At 37.9% G+C, this 23,877-nt stretch overlaps 2 protein-coding genes across 4 annotated transcripts; both read left to right on the top strand.

The window, feature by feature from the left end:
- The first annotated feature begins 4,628 nt into the window (after positions 1–4,628).
- On the top strand, positions 4,629–13,612 carry LOC122064536 (armadillo repeat-containing protein 7). The gene is made up of 7 exons (XM_042628255.1): positions 4,629–5,142; positions 5,233–5,312; positions 7,448–7,484; positions 11,593–11,666; positions 11,773–11,866; positions 12,005–12,087; positions 13,021–13,612. The coding sequence occupies exons 2-7, from the start codon at positions 5,241–5,243 to the stop codon at positions 13,189–13,191; spliced, it is 531 nt and encodes a 176-aa protein (XP_042484189.1). The 5' UTR covers positions 4,629–5,142; positions 5,233–5,240; the 3' UTR covers positions 13,192–13,612.
- Positions 13,613–13,952: 340 nt separating this feature from the next.
- LOC122064535 (31 kDa ribonucleoprotein, chloroplastic-like) lies at positions 13,953–21,331 on the top strand. Of its 3 annotated transcripts, none has more exons than XM_042628253.1 (4): positions 13,956–18,834; positions 19,570–19,671; positions 20,320–20,577; positions 20,612–21,331. In XM_042628253.1, the coding sequence occupies exons 1-3, from the start codon at positions 18,400–18,402 to the stop codon at positions 20,497–20,499; spliced, it is 717 nt and encodes a 238-aa protein (XP_042484187.1). In that variant the 5' UTR covers positions 13,956–18,399; the 3' UTR covers positions 20,500–20,577; positions 20,612–21,331. The 3 variants fall into 3 exon arrangements, with proteins under 3 accessions (XP_042484188.1, XP_042484187.1, XP_042484186.1); XM_042628252.1 differs by having other exon boundaries at positions 13,957–18,834; positions 20,320–20,592; positions 21,136–21,331; XM_042628254.1 differs by lacking the exon at positions 20,612–21,331 and having other exon boundaries at positions 13,953–18,834; positions 19,110–19,671; positions 20,320–20,366.
- Positions 21,332–23,877: the final 2,546 nt, after the last annotated feature.

Here is a 23,877-nt window from a genome sequence, read left to right as displayed (position 1 = left end):
AACGTCATGCCTTCACTCGTGAGTTGTATTCCTACAACGTCATGCCTTCACTCATGTCTTGAACTCGACTACACTATTGAAAACGTTTCGAGAAACAGAAAAATCAAACACCTTTTTGCAATTCCCAAAATCACTTATTAGTACAAAAACGGGAAAAAATGTTTCTACTACTTCTAGACATAGAAACAGGAGAAACAAAATCAAACGGAACCTTAGGGCCCGTTTGATAACGTTTCTGCCATTTTTGTTTCAAGAAACGACAGAAACATAAATTTTCGTTTCTAGAAACACAAACAGAATTGAAGGTGTTTGATAAGTCATATTTATGGAAGTCGATAGTAACCGGCGAAAGAATGGCCACGAGTCGTTTCCATAAACTTCACCTGGGTCGTTTCTTGAACCATTTTTAAGTAGAAATTTCAATTTCTATTTATAAAAACAAGTGAAACAAAACAGTTTTATCAAATGCTTTTTGTTCTGTTTCTACCATTTTTAGACACAGAAACAGCAGAAACGCGTTTCTTGAAGCATTATCAAACATGCCCTTAGCCTCTACCTCTTGGAACAGGTGAAGTGCAGTTCTTGCGGTGGAATGAGTGAATTGATGATGACTTCTTGGTGCTCCTCAATGGAATGTTGGTAAGTTTATGGATTGGCTCGATGGTTCTCTTATGAACAAGTGAAGTGTTGCAGCGAATGTGGAGAACGATCAGTTTCAGGTGGACTTGCAGATACGAAATCCTTTCAAATCAGATGCAAGATGATGAGCTTCTCAAAGGTGCTGGATTAGGGGTATGCAAGGTTGAGACAATGAATGTTGGAGCAGCACGATCTCACCTTGAGGTTCAAGAGCTTCACGATCCACAAGGGTTGGGTTTTGAGAGCTTGAAAGCTAGCAAAGAGGAGAGATGAGCCAAAAAGAGGGATAAGTCATATTTCATTGGGGTTGATCAATTATTTTCCCACAAGTTTTTTTAGTAAACAGAAAAATGCATAATACTTGTTTCTCCAATCATGTTTGTAAACACAAAAATAGGAATAAATTAAAAAATAGGTTTTTCCGAAATATGTTTATCAAACGGTTGTTGGGGTGTTTTTCCATTTCTAAGCATAGAAAAAGGAAACCCACATTTCTAGAAACGTTACCAAATGGGCCCTAAATGTCATCATTATACCAACTTCTGTTGAAGGTAGTCAGAATGCCCTCTCAAAATCCAATCAAAGTGCTGTTCAAAGTTTTTTTTTTTTTTTTTTTTTTTGAATAATAAATTTCATGCTTAAGGAGTTGAATAAAATTGTAGTTGTGCTTTTACCCAAGCAAATTAAAGAATCCTAATGAAATTAGTCAATTTCGATCTATATGTTTATGAACTATCATATATCAAGTCATTTTTAAATGCATGGTGAATAGTAAAAAACCTTAATTGCATAATCTTGTTAGCCCAACTCAAATCAAAGTGCATTTGTCCCGTATCGTATTATTTTTAGTAACATTTATCTCACTCATGAGCTCTTGCATCAAATGCGCCATAGTAAAATTAGGAAGGGTTATATGGCTCTCAAGGTATATCTTAGCTAGGCCTATGATATAGTAGAATGATTTTTTTTTTTTTTTTGAGAGGGCTCTACTAAAATGGGGTTTGCTACTACTTGGATACATTGGGTATTGCAATGTGTGTCTATTATTGAATATTTTTGTGAAATTTAATGGGGGGGGGTTATTGGATCTATGAAACATTGTAAGGGCCTTTCAGTCCCTATATGTTCATCCTCTGTCAAGAGGCTCTTTCTAGTAGAATCATTCATTTGGAATACTCTCCTTTTATTTATAGCATAAAAAAAAAAAGTAGATTTCAGTATAAAATACCACGCTTATTTTTTACAGATGACTGTTTGTTCTTCTCTATAGCCAAGGGAAATGAATATCAGGAAATATTTCGTCCACTTGAGACTATTGTCTTGCTTTAGTCCCTTTACTTCAGTAGAATGCAGAAATATGATTTCCAATATTATTGGGGTGCCTGAAGTGTTCATTTATGGTAATATCTAAGGCTACCTTCTAAGTTTGGGAGAACTAAAAAAGCATTGTTCTCCTCCATTGTGGAGCATGTTCAAAACAAATTGTCTAGTTGAAGAGAAACTTTTTATTTACTGCAGGGAAGGAAGTTTTAATCAAAGCAATTAGTTGTGTTTAGTCTTCCCTCTTACACAATGTCCATTTTCCTCCTCCCTATTTCTATTTGTCAAGACTTAAGTAGAGTTGTGCAGAGATCTTGGTGGAAGTATGGTGATGGTAGGGGTGTTTTCTAGTCTAAATGGGCCCATTTATATCATAACATGAGAGATGGTGGTCTTGGGTTTCATGATTTTAGATGTTTTTACCTTGCTTGACTAGCTAGGCAATGTTGGCGCATTATTCATAATGAGGAAGCTCCTAGGGTTAAAGTTCTTAAAAGTAAATATTACCCCATGGTTCCTTTCTTGACGTCTCTCTCAAATCTTCATGTTCTTGGGCTTGCCACAGTCCGATTAAGGTTGTGATTTGCTGTTAAAAGGTTTGTGTAGGAAAAGAGGTGATGGGAAAGAGACAAAGATTTATTTGGATGCTTGAATTACTTCTATGACTAGTGGTAAGACCATATTAATCCTTCTCTTGTTAATGTGATTCAAGGATTTTGTCATTTAATTGAGAAAAAGGGAGACAAAAGCCTTAGTAGGAATCAATGTGAGTATCACATTGATCCTTATGCCCCTCTTTTCCAAATCCCTTTATATCTAGATTGGGCAACCAATGTTATAGTGTATGACATTTTATCGTTGTGCAATACTTTGGTTTCAGTTTGTTTTTGCTTTGTTCCTCATGCTTCCCATTGTACTGGCTAAAGGGGCTTCTTTCTTGAATTTGTCAATAGTTTAGTGGGTAGAGCCACCCAGCTTCCTCGTTCAACTTGTTATGCTTAATAGCAAGAAAAAACATTTTCAAAACTTTCAAATAGATTTCAAGTGGTGGAGGCATTTTTGCACTCTCTTTGATGGCAAAAAATCAAATCAAATCAAAGGGGATGATCCTATGGTTGAAGAGACTACTCTTTTTTCACCATGAGTGAAGAGAAATTGAATTCTTGAAAAAATATATTCTATTCAAAATCAAATATTGGAAAGGTATTCATCAATGTCAGTTTTCAAATTAATATAAAAGCTCCATATATCATTCTAATGTTGAAAAAAATCATGTTATGATTAATATTTGATACAATAAGAAACGTCGAGAAAATAGAAGAAAATGTTTCATACATGGTGGCCGGTGTCATATATTGAGACATACCCAAAAAAAAAAAAGGTCTTATATGATTGACATAAATCTCTAAAATTTGATATGTATCTCATGGAGTTAATTCCCTATATCCATTGTCTAATATGACCATATGAATTTTTGATACAACCCAAAAAAAGGGGGTAAAAATGTGAAAATTTATGTGGACTTCATCCCAACTCTACTCGAGTTCACTACATTTTCAGCTTCCTCTCCATTCAATAATTAATCCACTATGATGTATGATTAGACCTCTCTTCCTATAGCCAACTTCCAAGCACGACTATACCTATAGCACTTTCGAACATATCCTTTATAAATAGTAAATGGTAATTGGTTGGGACTAAAATTGGATAACATCTTATCCAAATCATTAGCTATCTATGGTCAAAATATCAACTTGATACTCTAGTTGTTAGGAAAGATGTTAAGATCTAAAAAATAAGTTATATGGTCAAGATGGTTGCATATTTGGCAAATGACTCTCCAGAAAAGCATTAAATATATCAAGCATCTATGATGGAAAAGAGTCCATTTCCCCTCTTCTTCATCACTTTTTTCTAAATTCAAAGCCGATAAGTAGATTTATGCAATATTTAAAAAGCTTCAAATATGGTGAAATTTTTTATATTTAAATTTTTTTTAAGATAAACCATTAAATAATGAATATACTAAGAGATTTTTTCAATACAAATTTGCATAATATACTGAATTTTTCAATACAACTTTGCATAAACACTATATATTTAAGTTGGGCCATAAAAGTTCATTGAACGAATTTATAGTTACATTAGGCACCGTTTGACAACATTCTGTTTCTACGTTTTTTTGTTCCTAGAAACTGAGAAACAACCTAAAAAACGTTTGATAAAGTTGTTATGTTTCACCCGTTTCTAGAAAAATAAATCAAAATTTTTGCCTATTTACAATTCTATAAATGACTTTGAGAAACAAGTCCTATGTTTCTAAAAATGAATTTGAGAGAATAAAATGTTGTTGTGCCTGATAAATCTCTCAATTGTTTAAACCTAAAACGAGACTATCAAATATTCTCTCCCTTTTGGGCTCGCAATTAGTCCCAAGAACCCTAAAACCGGCCATTTGATCTGAAACCCCAGTGAACCACCGATCAAAATATTCTTAGCGGGAATATTCGATTCAAAACGGCAGAAATCGGAATCAGTCCCGACCGATTCCGGTTCCAATTCAACTGTGAGAGGACAGTTGCACTCCGGTTCCAATTCAGCTGTGAGAGGACAGTTTCTCATCTCTCTCTCTCTCTCTCTCTCTCTCTCTATATATATATATATTTTTTCTCTCTATTTCTTACTCTTTCCTTCCCCATCTCGCATGTCGCTGATCTCGTGGGATTTTGCAGAGACAACTTCTTTGGTCGGCCTCGCCGGATGTGATATTGTTACCTGACTAATAAATTATTATTATTGCGAAGGCAATATGGGTAGTTATAGGATTAGTGGAACTCGTGGGAAGCTGTAGGAGTGTGGATTGTCAACTGTTATCCTATAATGTGTCTATTTATTTAGCCAGAGATATGAAAGAGACACCAGTTGAATTTCTAAATTGTCTCTAAGGGTAGGGACACCAGTTTAATTTCTAAATTGTCTCTCTGTCACAGAGGTAGGCTTTCTTATTTAAGCCAAACTCCCATCCGTAAAGCCAAACCCTTTCCTTACCTTTTCTCATATCTTTTCTATTTTCCTTTCCTATTCTATTTTCTCTCATCTCCTCTTCTGTGCGCGTAACAGATATCTTCCCCTTCTAGTTCGGTCTCTGTCTCTGGGAGTCGCCGAGTGTGAGAGGTAGCAGAGGTAAGGCCAATTCTCATATGATCACTGATTCTAATGTTCCTCCTGTGCTTCTCTCCTTGGTGCCCTTGCTTCATTCTCTTTTAAATGCAGAATCCATCATGTTTACAAATGATCGAAGACAAGTAGAGCGTACAGGAAAATCTGGCACTCCAAGGTTGCAATATCTTCAGGTAATCTTCATGATCTGGGATGTATTTTTATTTTAGAATTTGAATGGTTTTAATGTTCAGGAGCATGCCTGGGAAATTTCTACTGGTGCCAAACACCCCCCCCCCCCCCCCCTTCCCTTAACCCAACCCAACCCAACCCAACCCAACCCAACCCAAAAAAAGAAGGTTTATGAACAATTACAACCTAGATGCTTTCCAAGCCCGGGGGGGTTGGCTGACCCAGGCTCTTTCGACAAATATTAAAATTACTCTTAAGCATTCTAATGATGTGAGGAGTGAAGTCCTAGACAAACAATACCAAATAAGGAGGAAAAAAAAAGTCCTAAACAACAGTAAAGAACATCCAACCTTTGAATGAAATCGGGTGAAGAGGGATCATTAAAGTGAATCCAGGTTCATTGTTAGAAGCTCATTAGACATTCTCATTAGGCATTCAATCAAAGTCAGCACCAAACTCGTTGTTGGAAGCTTCTTTAGAAAATGCATGTGGAACCTTATTACGTTCCCATGAATGTATGAAATTCTAGCGTGGACAGAGTGTCGAAAATCTTGGATCTTGAATAAGAAATACTAAAGCATCCACTTTGAATGTCACTCAGAGAAAAGGATGTCCTCACATGATCTAATAAGCAACTGTTGACACAATTTCAACTGACCTAGAAGTGTGTAATATTCAGCCAGATTGGTGATAATAAGGCCACATAAGGAATGAAAACAATAAAATACCTACTTTTATCATCTCTGATAGCTCCACAACCAACATTGCCAACACCAGGGTTGCCAAAACAGGAGCATCTCTATTTCATTTGCACTAACCCTTAACTTGTGTCTTCCTTACTTATTATTAATCTTCACTTGTGCACTACCCCCACCCCCACCCCCACCCCCACTTCCCTTTTTTATTTTGTGTTTCATTACATTGTTGAATATCTATTCTCCAAACTTAATGGAGTAAGGCTTGTGAATATGTTAATTTGGTCCTCCAGAACAAGAATTCTGGCAAATTCCAAAATGGTGTAGATTATAAAACTTTTTGGTGATAGCTATTATGGAAAATGTGGAATTTTCCTATGAGCATTTTTGGGGTACTCAACTGCTCCTATGAACTTCAACCCTTCGGACTCAAAAGACCCTTAAATTCTTTTGTGTGTTTGTGTTTGCTGTTGGCTTAGATACCTATTTATGTACTATTTCTTTTTTGGAAACATTTTTATTTTCTTAATATTTTATGGGTGTGCGGTGGCAGAATGTACAAGATTATTCTCACGGTGTTTGATTATATTCGAAGATTTTGCAAAAATTTAATCTACACCGTCTATTGAATTTTCAGACGAAACTGGGTGGGCGGTGGCAGAACATACAAGCTTATTCTCACGGTCTTTGATTATATTCGAAGATTTTGCAAAAAGTTAATCTACACCGTCTATTGAATTTTCAAACAAAACTGGTTCCTGACTGTTACAGTAGCAGCGTTTTAAACACATGTTGCCTCTCTTCTCAACTCACGCCTCCCCCTGAGAATTAGGCAGCGACAATGACTATGCGGAGATGACACCTATCGAATATGACATTCCCTACTGTAGAGAAAGTTAAATGAAATGAGAAACTTGCTCAACTTATTCCCAATTAAATTACTTGCAAAAACAGTGTTGTGGTGTTGAGGACTGAGGAGTGAAAAAATCAAAAAGTCGATGAGATATCTGGGGGATTGATATTTGCGGTATTCAGGTGAAATTGCAAACCATACATGACCACTAATATTTTTCTATTTTGGTGAACTGTTGTGAATCATTATAATTCTTGTAATATATGCCTTCATAACCACTAGTATTTCACTATTTTGTTATGGTTGCCTTGGGTTATAGAACCACAATGCTTAATTCTTTCTCTGCTACAAGAATGCAAACTTCCTCTATGCTTCTTTTTGAAAGCTTGGAATGGGTCTTGAAATAACTTTATTAATGGTTATCTTGAGTTAGTTGATTTGTATGTACCTTTTTCACAGTGTCTGTAATCAAGCTTTCCCATTTCTGTTATTGGTATAAATGTGAGCCATTTAAATGGCATTGGTCCTTTGGATTTTTTCCTTCACTGACTTTCTATTGTTTCTTGTCCTTGTTTCTCTTTTGCTGTAGGAATTGGTTAGTCAATTTCAGAATACAACAGATGAAGGTATGTCTTACGTGACACCTAATTTATAATCATTTAATCGTATCTGGATGAGGTCCATCTTTGCATCCACTGGAAATCTATGGACTAAATCAGAGTATAAGCAATGGTTACATGACAACATTGCAATGCAATAACTCTTGTGCATGATTTTTTCTGAAACTAGCAGTGTCCATGATTGGCATGTAAGAGTGTTGGTTATTTTCAGCCAGCATTATTGTATTCTCTTATTTTTTTTTTCTTGGGTTCTTGTGTCCAAAGCATTTTGTATCTAAGAGAAACTGACTTGTGGTGTTAATCTTATTTGGATGTGGTCTTTCTATGCATAATTACATCCCCTAGGGACAAGATTTAGATCATGGGATGAGAAAGGGATGAATGAAAAGCTTGCAATTTAGTAACTATCATTTATATTTTTCAAAGACTACTATGTACGTTTAGAACATAGTTGTCAAGGCATTACCTCTAGGCACCTTGCTTGTGTTGCCTTGGTTTTTTCCCTCCACCGATGCCTAGGGTCACCTAGACACCATGGCAACTATGGTTTAGAATTCTGCATTGTATAAATGATTTGTAAGAATATTGTCCCCAAAACTATTATGATGCTGTCTTCTTCTTCTATCATGATCAATTAATCATAGATTCGTCGTGATTATGATCATCATAATGAACAAAGAAGGAAATAAGTGGACTTGACGGAAAAGACTCCATCCCTAGAGGCACTTCTACTCGACAATCTTCATTAGGAAAAAGAGGTATGGGCAAGCTAAGAATGTTGGAAATATCATGAGGATGAAACCACTCATTCAATTGAGACACCTTCCATCTTATAGAGTCTTGGTCAATAAGTTCTGAAACAAACTCGAAGGGGCAGTTTAGAGGTTTTTCATTATGGATCTTGAAATTGGGAGATGAGTGGAGCCACTGATCAGTCCAAATGTTGATTTTATTTCCCACGCCAAGTAATGTAGGGTAGGGGTCTAACCAAGTCTCAAACTGTAGGAACTTTTAATCAAAGAACAACCAGATACCAACCAACACAAACCAATAAAATCAGACCAACAGATCAGTATTGGTCAAATAGGAATGAACCAGCAGTAGTATTAGGGTGATAACAGTCCCAAATCAACAGCAGACACTACAGAAACCGAATAGGACAGATCAGAGCAATCGATTCCGGTTCTGTTCTGGGAAAGTCACTACAGGACAAAATCTGGGAGATTTCCAATAAATCATTAACAACAGATCAGACAGGGACCAAAGCTGGGTCGAGTTCCTCTTTTATTGAGGAGAACCTCTGGTCCAAATCAGTCAAAAGTGACCATTGGTTAGGTCTGAATAGAGATCAAAATTCCTTCACAGAAAAGGCTATCGCCTGGGCAGAACTTGTAACCAAAGATGGATCTAAATACCTGAAACCGTAGGCAGCAATCTACCTTGTAATTATCCTTGAAAAGAAGAGTAAAAAAGCTTGAAGAAACCTCCTGCACTTCACGCTGTAGGGAGTCAATTAGATTGAACACCAATTCCGTCACTTTGATCAAACACAAAGCATACTCAAAGAGCAAAACGCAGAAGCATTGTTTTAATTCATAAATCGTGGGCTGTCGTGTATGTGGCCTTCTTTATTTATAATGATGGGGGTTGCTTACAAATTAGAAACTCCAAAGTTACTAAAAACTGAAATAGAAACTAAATAAAAGACAACTCCTCTAGTTTCCAATTCTGAAAATAGAAACTAGGAAAATACAATACTAAAATTAGAAACTAATTAATAGATTAATTTAACCCCATCACAGCCAACCTAAAAGGAAACTAACTAGCAATACCGTACGCATCCTTAGAGCCCCTATTTTAGACCCATAAAAGTGGTCCATTACATGGACTGAAGGCCCAACACATGTACAACCCAACCCTAGACTTATTCCTAGTAAAACAAGCCTAGTTTGGTGAAGAATTTGCATCACCAAGCTTCCAACGTAATCCCATTTCAAGAACTTTTCGTCCCTCAGTCACACTACGCCATGCCCAAGATGGGTTGCTACCCTCCGAACCAAACCAATCTGTGCCATAGAACAATTGGACCATGAGATCTGAGGAGATTCCAAGTAGATTTCAAATTGAAAAGACCCGAAGAGGATGCAGACAAGATAACACGATCTCCCCTACCAGAAGGAGACCTTGGAGAAGCCAAGAGGCCAGACCATGGGGGGAAAACTGAGGCAAAGAGATGGGAGGAGCCCATGCATCACCTTGGATGATGTCAATGACCATGGCCGTTCTGTTAGAAACCAAACTGTAGATAAATCTGTCACTAACTAAAGGAAGAAGGATAGCAAGAGGGTGTCGGTGATCCAACCAAAGTCTAGTGCAAGATCCATCATCAATCAATGAGATGATATTGCTTAAGGCAAGGGGCCTGAGATTCAAAATCTTTCTCTAGACCTAAGAAGCATCTGAAGACAGGGGATCTGTTCGGATAGTCTTTACAGAGAAGCTAGATGTAGGTCCAGTCAAGATACACTTCTTATCAGAGCCTAGCCTCCAAATCAGCTTGAGAGTTCAGGCCGAGCTGATATCTTTTATATGCATTAACCCCAATTTAACCAAAGTTTGTTGCTTGTATTGTTGACTCCGATATATACGACTCTTTGTTAGAAACCATGTATGATGCATGATTTATGAAATGGTTATAATTTGATGTCTATTCATTCCTAATGTATATTTAAGTTGTTTTGCTTGAATTAATGTGCTCCATCCAGGTTAACCCCTCCTGTTGCCTCTACCCCCTTGGTCAAAAAGATATACCCCACCTCTTCTTATCCTGTCCCCTCTCCACCTTGGTGTGGAAATCTGTTCTTGCCCGTTGCTGGCCTTCACCTAGGGCCATCCTTCCCTTTGAAAGGGAATGTATTTGGGTTGACATGACATTTGTCGGCTCCTCCATTTGCGACATCATTGGTAAGTTAGCTTTCTCTGCTACTATCTCCCATCTTTGGATGGAGTGTAACATTCGCAGATGGTCTTCCAACTTCTATTCCCCGAAAAGGATTTGGAAAACCATCTACTTTGATGTCACCTCGAAAATCTAATCTCTCCATTCTATCCGATCTTGGCCGATCCCCCACTCTAGAAATGGCCACATAATGTCCTCCTGGTGCCTTATCCCAGCCCCCCCATCTCTTGATCTCCTCCCTCCCTCAGCCCTTGGCCTTTTCCCTCCTCTCCTTTGTTGTGGCTTTGGTTGCTGGTCCGGTCCTCTTGGCCCTATGATGGTTGCTGGTTTGGTTTTTGCTGTCATTATTATATTTGTTCTTGTTGTTGCCTCTTGCTTTGTTCCCCTAGGGTTGGCTCTTCCTTGTTGGCTTAGGCCTCCCCTCCCCCCCTTTTCCCCTTGAATCTTTTTTTTTCTTTGGGTATATATTTATTTATTCATCCAAAAAAAAAATGTATTCTAGTACTAAACATTTTGTGGAATAGGTCATACTAGGGAGTAGAGAATGTATACAATGTACACTATCAACTTGGTGTCGGAAGTCAAACTACTATTTTGGGTGTGATTTTTTAAAATCTAAGGGTTCCACTACGTTTAGAGGGTCTAATATAGGTTTCCAAGGAGTTTCAGGACGTAATTTGACCCTCAAAATCAATCATCAAAACTTGCATAAAAATAGTACAGATTTTGACCGGAATTTTGGTTTCAGTCAAAATATTTTGGTTTCCTGGTATTATATACTTCCCTGCAACTCTGGTTCAACGTAGGAGGTCCAGTAGCTTGGATTGACAGGTACTAGTAAGGCTCAAATATGTAGGGGAGAGAAGTAGTTCAGGTATCCAGCACGATGATTTTGTTTTATTCGATATTTCCATTTTTGGGTTTATTAAGAGTGTTTTCTGACTCTGGTAGGAACCTTTTTCCCTCAACATTTTTTACATTTTGTTATTAGTTTAACTGTACATACAAGCCTGCAAAGCCTATAAATTGCATTTGCTGGTTTAGCATCCCGGGACCAAGAAAGGAGAGAGCTTAGACTTGTCAGATGGGTTTTTCCTGGTTGTTGAGTCTTTACCTTGATCATGGCTTCTCGCTAATGGTTGGATTGTTTCACAGAATCAAAGGAGAGGATAGTTGCTCATTTGGTTAACTTTGCCTATGATCCTTACAACTATGCTTTTATGCGCAAGGTACAAGTTTTTTGGTGCTAATCTCGAATAGTATTTATTAATGAACTACACCCCTTTCTTTTTTTGACAGTACTACAAAATACTTATATTTCTGTGGCTTAAACAGTTAAATGTTTTAGAATTGTTCCTAGACTGCATCACAGAGCCAAATGAGAAACTTGTGGAATTTGGTGCCGGTGGGATCTGCAATTCATGTGCTGGTGAGCATAGTAGTCTGAATTGATCTTCTTAACATGTCTAACTATAAACCTGCATATTTCTTCCCAAATTTTTTTTTTCTGTACTATTAAAAAAAAAAATCAAAATTATTGAAGACAAAAGATCAATTTATTTTACAGATCCGGCAAATGCTGCAATTATAACTCAATGTGGTGGGATTCCTCTCATGATACAATGTTTATCTAGCCCCGTCAGAAATCATGTATGTCAGTCTCACTCTTAGCTCTTAATTGATGTGTTGTATCATTATTTTTGTTTTTGTTTGGCAAGGAGTGAGGATCAGGGAGATTGATTTCAATTTTAGACTTTTAAGATTTGGAGAGAGCAAAGAAGTGTGAGAGACGGGCTAACCCCAATTCTGAGTTTGAATAGCCGAAGGCACCAAGGACCTGAATAAACTGATTTGGGGGCTATAGAGCTATAACTCCCAACATCTCAACATTCCCCCTCATGTGTGGCTTTGGTGTACCTGGTTCTACTGGTGGACAAACATCATAGGGAGGATAACAAAGGGACTTGGGCTCCGATATAATATTGGAGGGTCAAACCTAGAACCTTAAGGCATTAGGTGGTATATGAAGGCACCAAGGACCTGAACAAATTAATACTAGACTATAGCTCTATAACTCCCAACATTTCAACAATGTTAATTGTTGATCTATGATTTAATGTATTTCAGTTTTCCCTTCGGGAAGGATATCACCAATTCATTAACCATCCCAATTCCAAGTAGTTAGCTTCAATGGAACTGTTGACAAAATTATGTTAGACAGTCAAGCTAAAAAAATATTTTTTTTTGTGACAAGGAAACTAAGGTTGATTTTGGGTCATTGAGAGTGTGGACTTAGCAAATGTGCAAAAGAGCATGATTTTCCTATTTATTTTGAATGAATATATCAAGTTACAAATAGAGAATTCTTCAACAATATGACTACGGTAGTCTTGGGATTGTTAGGGATAAGTATTATGTTCGAGTAAACCTTTGGTCAGAGAAGTAAGTAATATTATCCATAGGAACTTAAGTTATACAGGAATCTTTGATCCTCATCTTACACTCTCGAAGAAAGAAGTTGGATCTTTAGGTTTATGCTTTCAAGAATGTTTTATGATTTTATTAATCAAGTATATTTTACAGGTGAATTATGCTCTTGGGGCTCTATATTATCTCTGCAACGCATCTAATAAGGAAGAGATTTTGAAGCCAGAAGTAGTTGAAACCATAAAAAGATATGCTGCAGCTGGAGCTGTTAATGTGAGCTTCAGCAATCTAGCCAAAGCATTCTTGGACAAGCATGTCCCAGAATAGATTACATGCTGCACGTATTGATGTAGCAGCGCTCCGATGGATCGACCCAAACCCGCTCCAGAACCCAGACTAAGACCCAGATCCAATTTGGGTTCCAAGTTAATGATTTGGGTTCAAGATTGTTAGAATAATCTAGGATTTTATTCTGTTTGTAATCTTTTATTTTAAGCAGTTCTAGATAAGTAATAAATTATAGGATTTTATTTTATTTGCAATCTTTTATTTTAGGTAGTTTCTAGATAGCTAACAAGTTTCCAATTTGAGTCCTTTGTTTCTATTTCTATTAGTTTAGATTTAGGAGATTTTATTTTTGTTTTAGTCTTTGACTTTAAGTAGGAAGCTTTAATTTTAGATTATTATAAATAAAGCATGTAATTCAAGTTATGAGATTAGTTGAAAATGAATGAATATTATTGAAAGTGAAAGACAGCCCCCAAACCCCACGATTTCTCTTTCTCGCTGCCCCCTCCCTCTTCTCGTCTCTCACTCTCGCCCTCCTCTCTTTCTCGGTATTCCCTTCTTTCATCACGTCTCTCTCTTTCACTTTCTCTGTTCTCTTGGTTATTGTTATGTCTGCTGCAACTACTGAACACAACAGATTGAAGACCATCTCAGTTGCATAAGCCCCATCGGAATGCTGCTGAGCACTACACCATCAAGCTGGAATTTTCTCCTTCATCAAATAAGGTGGACTGCACATCTATTTTGGAGGACTTCGGCTTCTCCTTTTCTCCTCAGATCGGGACAGCAAGAAGGTAAGTAAACCCCCCTATTCCACCCCATTGATTGCTTATTATCCCCCCATTATCCCCCCACTGAAATCTGAATGTTCTCTGTTTTCTAGCCATTATTGTTAATCTGTTATCCTTTGAAATACGCTGCTGAACCTACAATTTATTGCTGCTGTTCACTTATTTAATTTTCGGTGATTAAGAATTCTGTTGATTTCTTTAGTAGTTTAATAATTTGAGAAAGAGCATGATACCTACTCTTTGAATTCTTGAACTGAGTTGTGCCTAACTACATTATGTTGCTATGTTCCCTTCCCCATGTTTCCCGCTTGAGGCTTGTGTGGTCCAATTGCTTTTCCGCCTAGATTAATATTGACTGTAGTTGCATTGCTTACTATTTTAAATACATATTCATGCTGGTCATTGTATTGTGCTGCCCCACCAATCCCAATCTTAACCTAGGTCCTAGTGAGTCAATATTGTCCACTTGGACAGCACTTGTAGGAAGTCCTGTTGTCTAGGTTCCCTCCTACATCATCTTGGTATCAGAGCAAATTTCTTGTCAATTTGTTTACTCCAATGGTTGCTTATACCACCCCCTCATCTGAACTGTGGACTTGGTTGTTGAAGATGATTAGAGCTTTCCAAGAAGAAAAGGAAGTGTATAGGATAGGAAGGGAAGCACAAGTTGTTACCCTCCAAGACATTAACACAAGACTTGATGCCCTAGAGTGGAACCCCCGCGGATAGCAAGGTTATATTACTCATGACATTGTGATGACACCTCGAGAATCGTGCCTCCATCTAGAGACCCTCACATCAAGCTTTGCTGTCTATATTGAAGATGAACTGGATGATCCGATGAAAGATGCCTCTGAAGAACTGATCGATGGCCCGATCTCTTTTGTGAAGACCCACCATCCGATTCCGATCAAAGTCATATCATTTGTTGACGACCATCAGAAGATTGTGACCGTTGATCGGAGGTGCGCTGGATCTTTATCCCATTGGAGCCATTGATTGAGGATGCTGATTGAGTGGTGTTGATTTTCTCCTTCTATAAAACTCGTGGACAAGTTTTTCTAAACATCAGGGGAGTTGATGTAGCAGCGCTCCGATGGATCAACCCGAACCCGCTCCAGAACCCGGACCAAGACTAAGACCTAGATCCAATTTGGGTTCCAAGTTACTGATTTAGGTTCAAGATTATTAGAATAATCTAGGATTTTATTCTATTTGTAATCTTTTATTTTAGGCAGTTCTAGATAAGTAATAAATTCTAGGATTTTATTTTATTTGCAATCTTTTATTTTAGGTAGTTTCTAGATAGCTAACAAGTTTCCAATTTGAGTAATTCTTTGTTTCTATTTCTATTAGTCTAGATTTAGGAGATTTTATTTCTGTTTTAGTCTTTGACTTTAAGTAGGAAGCTTTAATTTTAGATTATTATAAATAAAGCATGTAACCCAAGTTATGGGATTAATTGAAAATGAATGAATATTATTGAAAGTAAAAGATAGCCCCCAAACCCCACGACTTCTCTCTCTCTCTGCCTCTCCCTCTTCTCGTCTCTCACTCTCGTCCTCCGCTCTTTCTTGGTAATACCTCTCATCACGTCTCTCTCTTTCCCTGTCTCTGTTCTCTCGGTTACTGTTATGTCTGCTGCAACTACTGAACACAACAGATTGAAGACCATCTCAGTTGCATAATCCCCATCGGAATGCTGCTGAGCACTACACCATCAAGCTGGAATTTTCTCCTTCATCAAATAAGGTGGACTGCACATCTATTTTGGAGGACTTCGGCTTCTCCTTTTCTTCTCAGATCGGGACAACAAGAAGGTAATTAAACCTCCCCTATTCCACCCATTGACTGCTTATTATCCCCCCATTATCCCCCCACTGAAATCTGAATGTTCTCTGTTTTCAAGCCATTATTGTTTATCTGTTATCCTTTGAAATACCCTGCTGAACCTACAATTTATTGTTGCTGTTCACTTATTTAATTTTCTGTGATTAAGATTTCTGTTGATCTCTTTAGTAGTTGAATGATTTGAGAAAGAACATGATACCTACTCTTTGAATTCTTGAACTGATTTGTGCCTAACTACATTATGTTGCCATTGTTCCCTTCCCCATGTTTCCCGCTTGAGGCTTATGTGTCCAATTGCTTTTCCACCTAGATTAATATTGACTGTTGTTGCATTGCTTACTATTTCAAATACATATGCATGCTGGTCATTGTATTGTGCTGCCCCACCAATCCCAATCCCAATCCCAATCCCAATCCCAATCCCAACCTAGGTCCTAGTGAGTCAATATTATCCACTTGGACAGCACTTGTAGGAAGTCCTGTTGTCTAGGTTCCCTCCTACATCACGTATGGTCAACAGTCAACACTTGACACGTCTATTTTGCTTTCAGAAATGCCCCTTAAGGTGCTCTAAATGGTAGTGAATGGGGTATGTGTCGAGCGCTTAGGGTATGTGCAGTAGAACTGGACTCGATTTCTAGTTGGGCTAACCATGATTCATTCTTGGTTGAAAAACCTATATATTTGTGCAAATGTAGGATGATGTGGCAATTTTTATTGTTGGATGTTTAGGGACCATGGAATGGTCTCAATTAGCCACATGTTAAATTTTAAATCCACATTCAACTATTTGTCTTCTCATGTAATGGCAAACCCTGCTCCGTATGTCAATTCATCTCATCATTAAAGCATACTATTTTTGTAGTTAGACTTTTTTTTTATGCTTCATTATACCATGAGGATAATTCTGTTTGAACTGAAACTTGACATGTGAGTTGGGGACAACAAGATCTAGATGTACTTGATTTTGACCAGTTAATGAACCCTAACCATTTTTTGATGTGTCCTTGGTCCACGATAGCTAGTAGGCACGAAATGGAGCTACTCCTTTTTAATCCTCGTTTTGTAATTAAGCAATCTAATGTTTACCCTATGTATGTCCTTCACACTATAGCTGCCCAGATCGCTAAAACTAAATCTTGTCTATAACAACCTTGACCTTACTATGTAATGATTTTTTTTTTTCTCTTCGAATAAAAGAAAAATTAAGATCTAGTTGTAATTTCTGCCCCATCTAACTTGCCACGTGGTAGAAATAGTTCTTTTAACTGAGAGCCCTTTCTAGTTGGGCTAAACAGAAAAAGTTGCTCCTATATGAATCCATGTCAACTCCCCACGTGGGGAGAGGAGTTGCCCTTCCCAACATGGGATAGATCAAACCCCCTCTGACTTGTGGTTAGGGGAGGGTAAAGTTGAAAAGGGGGGGTCTGACTCATGTCCATGGTGGATGGAGGGTTGGATCCATAACGTTGACGTCACCATACTCAATAGAAATAGCCTACCCAAAATGAGTGGTAAAGATGTCTTTTCACATAGAAAGGAGAGAGATAGACACATGAGAGCGTTGGCGTTGGCCACTCTTGGATAGAGTTCTTTTTCCTGCATAAAAAATAGAAGAGTGCAAGGGTCATCATCAGACAACCCTACCAAAAAGAGCAAACCACAACCATTTTACATTTAGAACTGACGTATCCACACCCTCTTAGATTTCTGTCCGTAGAAGTTTGTAGATCATTGGGCAAGGAATCAAAGGTAAACTCCGCTCAATTGAGGGAAGACCTCTATTTTGACAATTGATCAGTCACTTGATTGCACTCTCTGAAGGCGTGCTTAGTCTCCATGCATATGCAACAGGAAGAGTTCTTTGTTCAGGAGTACGGCTTGTGCACCTGTACAAGTGCTAATAGAATCGCACTTGGAAGCATCAACAAGGTAAGCATTTCCACCTTTCATGGGGCGATATGGTCATTTTATGAGATTGGATCCATTGCACGTAATTGTACATGTGAGGATCCAACACCTGTCTCACTTTCTATCGTTACAATGATAAAGAAGGATATATATGAAAGAAAAATGACAGGTGTTGAATCTACACATGTACGACCAAGTGATCGTACGAGCGGAGGATCCATTCTCTTATTTCACTCCCCCTCTATCTTGGACAGATTCTTTTTTGCTCCCAAAAAAATTCTATTTTCTTTTCTCATCTTTCAAGCACAGCCTTAAGGCATAGCTCCGCACGTGGAACTATAATCTTATCCCTCGTATCCATTTCCACTTCCATCTCATTGGATATGAGCGCCCCCACGTTAGCATAGATTACATAAGTTCGTTGAATCTTCACGTACGTGAATGTACGTGAACGTCCCTGATCCGTGGATATGGCATCTATTTTCTCTCTCCTCATTTAATAGATGCCATATCCGTGGATTGGGGATGTTCACGTACATTCACGTACGTGAAGATTCACCGCTCTACACTTCCCACTCTTATTTCCTCCCTCTTCTTTCAATCCACCTCGTCTTCTCCACTGTACCACTTTGACACTTTTAACAGACAAAACCACCACCACCACCATTTAGGAGAGCAGAAAATTCCGGCAACCATGGCTGCCGCCGCAGCTGCAATAGGTTCTTGCTTCTCCACTGCTGCTACCACCTCTTGTATCCGTTCAAAACAAGTGGCACTTGATTTTGTCCTGAGAATTAGCCATGTCCGTACTTTACAAGTGGGTTCAGTATCCCATACTCACTCCATTGAATTCCTCTCAACTAGCATGATCTCCCACAAGTGGTGCACACTGAGGATCTTGGCAGCTGTTGCACAAGAAGAGGCAGAGACAGCAATCCAAATGGAACCTGAATTGGTGGAGGAGCCAGAGGATATAGTTGATGAGGAAGGAGAGGATCAGGTGTTGGGTGAAGAGGAAGCTCAGACTCCTATAAACACCAAGCTTTACTTCGGAAATCTTCCTTATCACTGTGACAGTGCTCAACTCACTGGAATTGTTCAAGAGTATGGAAGTCCAGAGATGGTTGAGGTATTTATATATCTAACTGCAACTGTCTTGCTTCTTCATTTACAATTTAGTTCGGTACAGTGATTTCCTATTTGATGTGATCTGTGCAAAATACCTTTTGTGAATAGATTTTTATCTCATTCATGCAAAACCACGTGTATATATCTGGACCAACCTAACGGAATTTTCAGTTCAAACTTTATTTTTCATGCCCTAAATATTGAGGAAATTTAAGAGCGCTACCAACTTGGCTTGAGGTGCCCCTCTAATCCCCTCTTGTTGCATTATTCATGAAGGCTGTTGGCCGATTTGCTCAAGAGAAAAGAGGCGATGAGTCAAGTATGCCAAGGAAAATGAAATCCGCAGTGGATCTGTTTGAAGCATTTCCTCAATCCCCATTTGTTATCAAGTTGAGCAGGGGTAATGGGATTGCTTTGAAAAGAATTCTCCTATTCACACGTTAACAGGCCCTGTAATGGCGTGCACTTGCGCTCAGTGCCTTGACCTCCAGATCCCTTCAACAAGTGGGTCAAGACTCAAGAGGGAATACCTTAAAATAAGCTAATGTGGCCAATAGGAAGGCTGCATACCGATGAATGCTTGAACTGGTATCAATTGGGAATCCCTTCCAACCAGATGCCACGGAAACAATGCATGATTGAAGCTTCCAGGTTGTGCTTAGATGCGCAGAGCTCTGATTGATGATGGCCAATTATTCCATACAGTCCTTGTACTAATCTATTTTAATGGCATTAGGTGCTTTATGATAGGGAGACAGGAAGAAGCCGAGGATTTGCATTTGTTACAATGAGCAGTGCTGAAGATGCAAATGCAGTTATCAAAAATCTTGATGGAAGTGTAAGATCTCTCACTCACTCACTCAACCCTCCCCCAACCAAAGAGAAATAGTCTATCTGTTTATCTTCTGTAGTCAAATCTTAATGTGAGATCACACGATTGCTATTTGATAATGAGAATGAATTTACTTTTACTTATTTTTATTTCCACCTTCTCGATGCTGCACAGTTTTACTGACAGAATAAACCTTGATTAATTATTGGACAAAAATAGAAATGAACGATTTTGATGAAATAATTGTCTTCACTACCAGATCATCATAATCATAATTATGATTCATCTATTATCCATGTTATTCGTAGTGAACTATATGAATCCTCTTTCACCATATCAATATATCTTACAGGTCAATGGATAAGCTGTCTAATTAAATCCTCTTCTCACCACCTTGACACATTCCATCATGTTACTGTAACACAACCAAATTTCAAATAAGTACTTCAGTGAAATCTTATAATTTCCCATTGCATGAGCACAAACATTTTCCCTAACACCGTATAATCACGTGTGCATGTGAATATCCTACAGTTCTAGGATCATGGATTCAACATACTTGTAGAAATTTTTCTTTTAATATTTTTTAATTGCTCCTTTTTTTAAGTTCTTAGACCTGAAATTTTAGAATAATGGAAATGTTTTAAATTTCAGATATTTGGTGGTTGGACACTTGAGGTGAACTTCTCAGATAAACCAAGGCCTAGGAAACCCATGTATCCTGAAACCGATTACAAGCTTTTTGTTGGGAACTTATCATGGTCAGTCACATCGGAGAGTTTGTTCCAAGTTTTCCAAGAATATGGTAATGTGGTTGGAGCCAGAGTCCTATAATTTGGAGATACATGATGATCTTGTGGTTATGGTTTTGTTTGCTACTCATCCAAGACGGAGATGGATGCTGCTCTTGAATCTCTCAATGGAGTGGTACCTCTCTCTCTCTCTCTCTCTCTCTCTCTCTCTCTTTAGCATTTAATCATGTATCCCTCACACACCCACATAAGCATGCATACACATGCATCATAGATTTTGAACATGCTTCTATGAAGTCGAGGTCCAGGCCTACATGATGCCACCTGAAACCTGACAAGGGTTGGTTGAGTCAATCTAGGCCAAGGGACTTTTAAGCAGGTTGCTCATTCAAATCAGATCTTGGTGCTGTATATATGTAGACTTCCCATCTTGAGTTATGAACGTATGAGCAGAAACCATGTTTCTGATATTCTAGTTCTGACATGGTTCAAAAAGATTAGGTTGATCCTGATTAATGCGGATTCCCACACCCCTTTTTTCGAATCGTCTATGAACACTTTTGGATCTTCATTTTTTTCCATTTTTTAGTCAGTAAAATAGCAGAAAATCACATAACTTGCATCTTGTAGCAAGATCTTTAAGTCTTTTGAATAAAAAAATCCCAAAGACTCATATATGTGCAAGTCTTTGCTTCTTCTTACTGGTTCCATTTTCTAGGGTTCTAAGCCGATTCCAACCAAAATTGGCGTTGATGGAGGCAGATCACGTGTCAGATTCTGGGTATTTAAACCTCGAGTCTGGAGCAGCAAGTCTTTGTAACCTGTGTGTATATTCAAGTCTTATTATTGGCCTTTTTGGTCCTGGCTTGTGAACAATGAACATTGGATTTGTGCTTATTTTGACAGCTTCTTTTCATGCTTTCTCATGCATTAGTAATTCTGATAACTTTGAATAAAAAAAAAAAAAAAACTGAGAAAATGTCATGTTTATGTACATGAAAGATGGCAATGGTTCAATGAGCTTTCCTGCTCTATGCACTCACATCATCCCCTTGAAGCAGTTGCTTCATTTCCATTTAAAACACTAGTAGCTGACCTTGTCATAAATCCTTTATGAAATAACCTAGAAGGAGGGTGAATAGGTTATACTAGTGGAAATTCAATTCTGTAAAAATTATTATCCCAAGTGTGTAAATAAAAAATTACGTAATAAAATAAAGTACTCACAATCACACGACACCAAGAATTATAGTGGTTCGACTCAACTTGAGTCTAGTCCACTCCCTACAAGAGTCATTTTGTAAGGTATTTCATTAGTTCTCCCTTTCAGTACAGTAGGTAGGGAAGAAAACTTTTATAATCTGCTTATGGATAAGAGTATCCTTACAAATCCCCTTTATAGGCAGAGAGATCTTTTTACAATCCCTTTTATAGGTAGAGATGCACCTTATGCTCTTTTCAAGATAAGAGGATCATTACACAATCCTAAGTACAGTCTAGGAATTGGAAAACATAAAAATGAGATAGTGAAATAAAGAGGGTTACTTCTAGTGTGGTGCAAATGATGAATATGATAAGAATGAATGCACTTATAAGTCTTCTCTAAGTCTTTGACTTATACAGAGAGAATATGGAAGACTTTGATGGAGACTTGAGCTTTTCCTTGTGAAATAGTGAAGATCAAGTTGCTCAAGTAAAGTTGAATGCCTTCGACTCTTAAAGCTCTTTAGAATGTGCTCTTAAGAGTAGGAATAATTGATATTTAATTAAGAGCATCATAGGTATTTATAAGTAAGCTTAGGTGATCATTTTAGGCAGCAAATCAGGCTCTAACGATTATATTCTGGGTCCACCGGTCGAACGCCATCGGTAGTCGATTGACTGGGACTTCCAACTGGTCGACTTGCTATGGCCTCGGATAGTTCCAATTGATCGGGGCTTCCAGCCGGTTGACCTCCTATAGCTTTGTTCGAAATTTGACATACAACTATCATATTGACCAGTCGCCAGTAATTCAGCTATAACTTTTTGGTCTGACTTTCGGATTGATCCAATTCAAGTTGCGTTGGAATCGTGACTTGATTTCCTACAATTTTCATGAAGGGTCCATCTCCTGATACCTACTCTCAGGTTGCCCAAAATGCCCTTGGGTTTGGTTATCGTGTTTTTCATTGAATATCACCAGAATTTATATTTTTCAATATGTTCTACACCACCTATGGACTTCCATGCTTGATCAAGGGATGCCCTAAGGTCATTTTATTATGATGATATGCAATGCATGGTGTGTGTGCACATATACATATAGAGTGTACAATTTACAAAGAGTATACTAGACTATCCTAGGGTCTTCAGCTTGATATGATTCTTGGAGTCTTTCATCATCGCTTGATGCTCCACTCTTAGCATTCCATCTTCGATGCTTCTTGATTGTGTCTCAATGTCTTGGTCTTTGAGTCTTGACTTGGAGTATCCAACATATGTATAGTTAGGCAACACTTAACAATCATAGTTAAAGCTCCTTGTTTGTTTGTTATTACCAAAACGCATATAGGAGTGTGGGCATATTCCCAACACTTTTTTCCATAAATATGATGCTTTTATGCATATGCAGACGTCCCAATACATCAAACCATATCCATGGGATATCTCTGCATCCTTTTGGAACTGATTTATTTATTTTTATTTCTTTTAAAGTAGATAATTTCCCCCCTCTTAACACTATTGATCTTGTATTGGTTTTAGGAGCTAGAAGGGTGAGGAATGCGTGTTAGCATAGCACTGGGTAAAAGATCCTGAATGTAAAAACCAATAATAGATTTGGGGCCATATGAGAGGAGATTTAGCTCTAATTTTAATGAAAATTGATCAGATATCTTGAGCTTACAGATAATCTTCCTTGATGGTGGTTGGGGGATTCCTCTCACTCCTTGTGTATATTGCAATCCTTGCTTTCATAGCTTTTTAACTTTGAAGCTTTCCTTGTATTGAGATTGATTTTACTCAACTCCCATGATAAATTTCCTAATAAAAATCACTAAAAGTCTCAATTATAGTTCTCTCTCAGCTTTATTTTCTCATTACCGTGATACTGTTATCAAGAGGTTCTAGATTGGTTCACATTTTCTCCGTTTAATAATAATAATATTGCATTGCAGAATTTTCCTTAGGCTGACCCAGAATAACAAGATTAGTGACAATTAAGCCTGATTTTCAGGGAACATCATTGAGGAAGATTTTTTAACCGATACCAACTCCATGAACATTTCATGTAGGGCTTGGAGCCATCGGTTACTGTGGCTGTTACTTAGCATATGGCCTCTGAAAGAGAATTAAAAATGAAAAATTCATGGATGGCTCAACCCTTCATCACAGTTTCTCATCAAAATTAGAGGTAGCAGTCAAAAAGAAATTAAAATTCATTTGCACGGTCGGCCTTGATAGACTTATCAGCCCATCT

This window comes from Macadamia integrifolia, unplaced genomic scaffold (assembly GCF_013358625.1).
Source record: "Macadamia integrifolia cultivar HAES 741 unplaced genomic scaffold, SCU_Mint_v3 scaffold1678, whole genome shotgun sequence".
Classification (NCBI taxonomy): Eukaryota; Viridiplantae; Streptophyta; class Magnoliopsida; order Proteales; family Proteaceae; genus Macadamia; species Macadamia integrifolia.
The sequence above is the reverse complement of the archived record's forward strand: the minus strand, read 5'-3'. Positions and strand labels throughout refer to the sequence as shown.

Coding starts and splice junctions, on each gene's coding strand:
- LOC122064536 (XM_042628255.1), top strand. CDS start 5,241: ATGTTTACAAATGATCGAAGACAAGTAGAGCGTACAGGAAAATCTGGC. Junction 7,485..11,592: donor TCAGAATACAACAGATGAAG/GTATGTCTTACG, acceptor ATTGTTTCACAG/AATCAAAGGAGAGGATAGTT. Junction 11,667..11,772: donor ACTATGCTTTTATGCGCAAG/GTACAAGTTTTT, acceptor TGGCTTAAACAG/TTAAATGTTTTAGAATTGTT.
- LOC122064535 (XM_042628253.1), top strand. CDS start 18,400: ATGGCTGCCGCCGCAGCTGCAATAGGTTCTTGCTTCTCCACTGCTGCT. Junction 18,835..19,569: donor GAAGTCCAGAGATGGTTGAG/GTATTTATATAT, acceptor TAATGGCATTAG/GTGCTTTATGATAGGGAGAC. Junction 19,672..20,319: donor TCAAAAATCTTGATGGAAGT/GTAAGATCTCTC, acceptor TTTAAATTTCAG/ATATTTGGTGGTTGGACACT.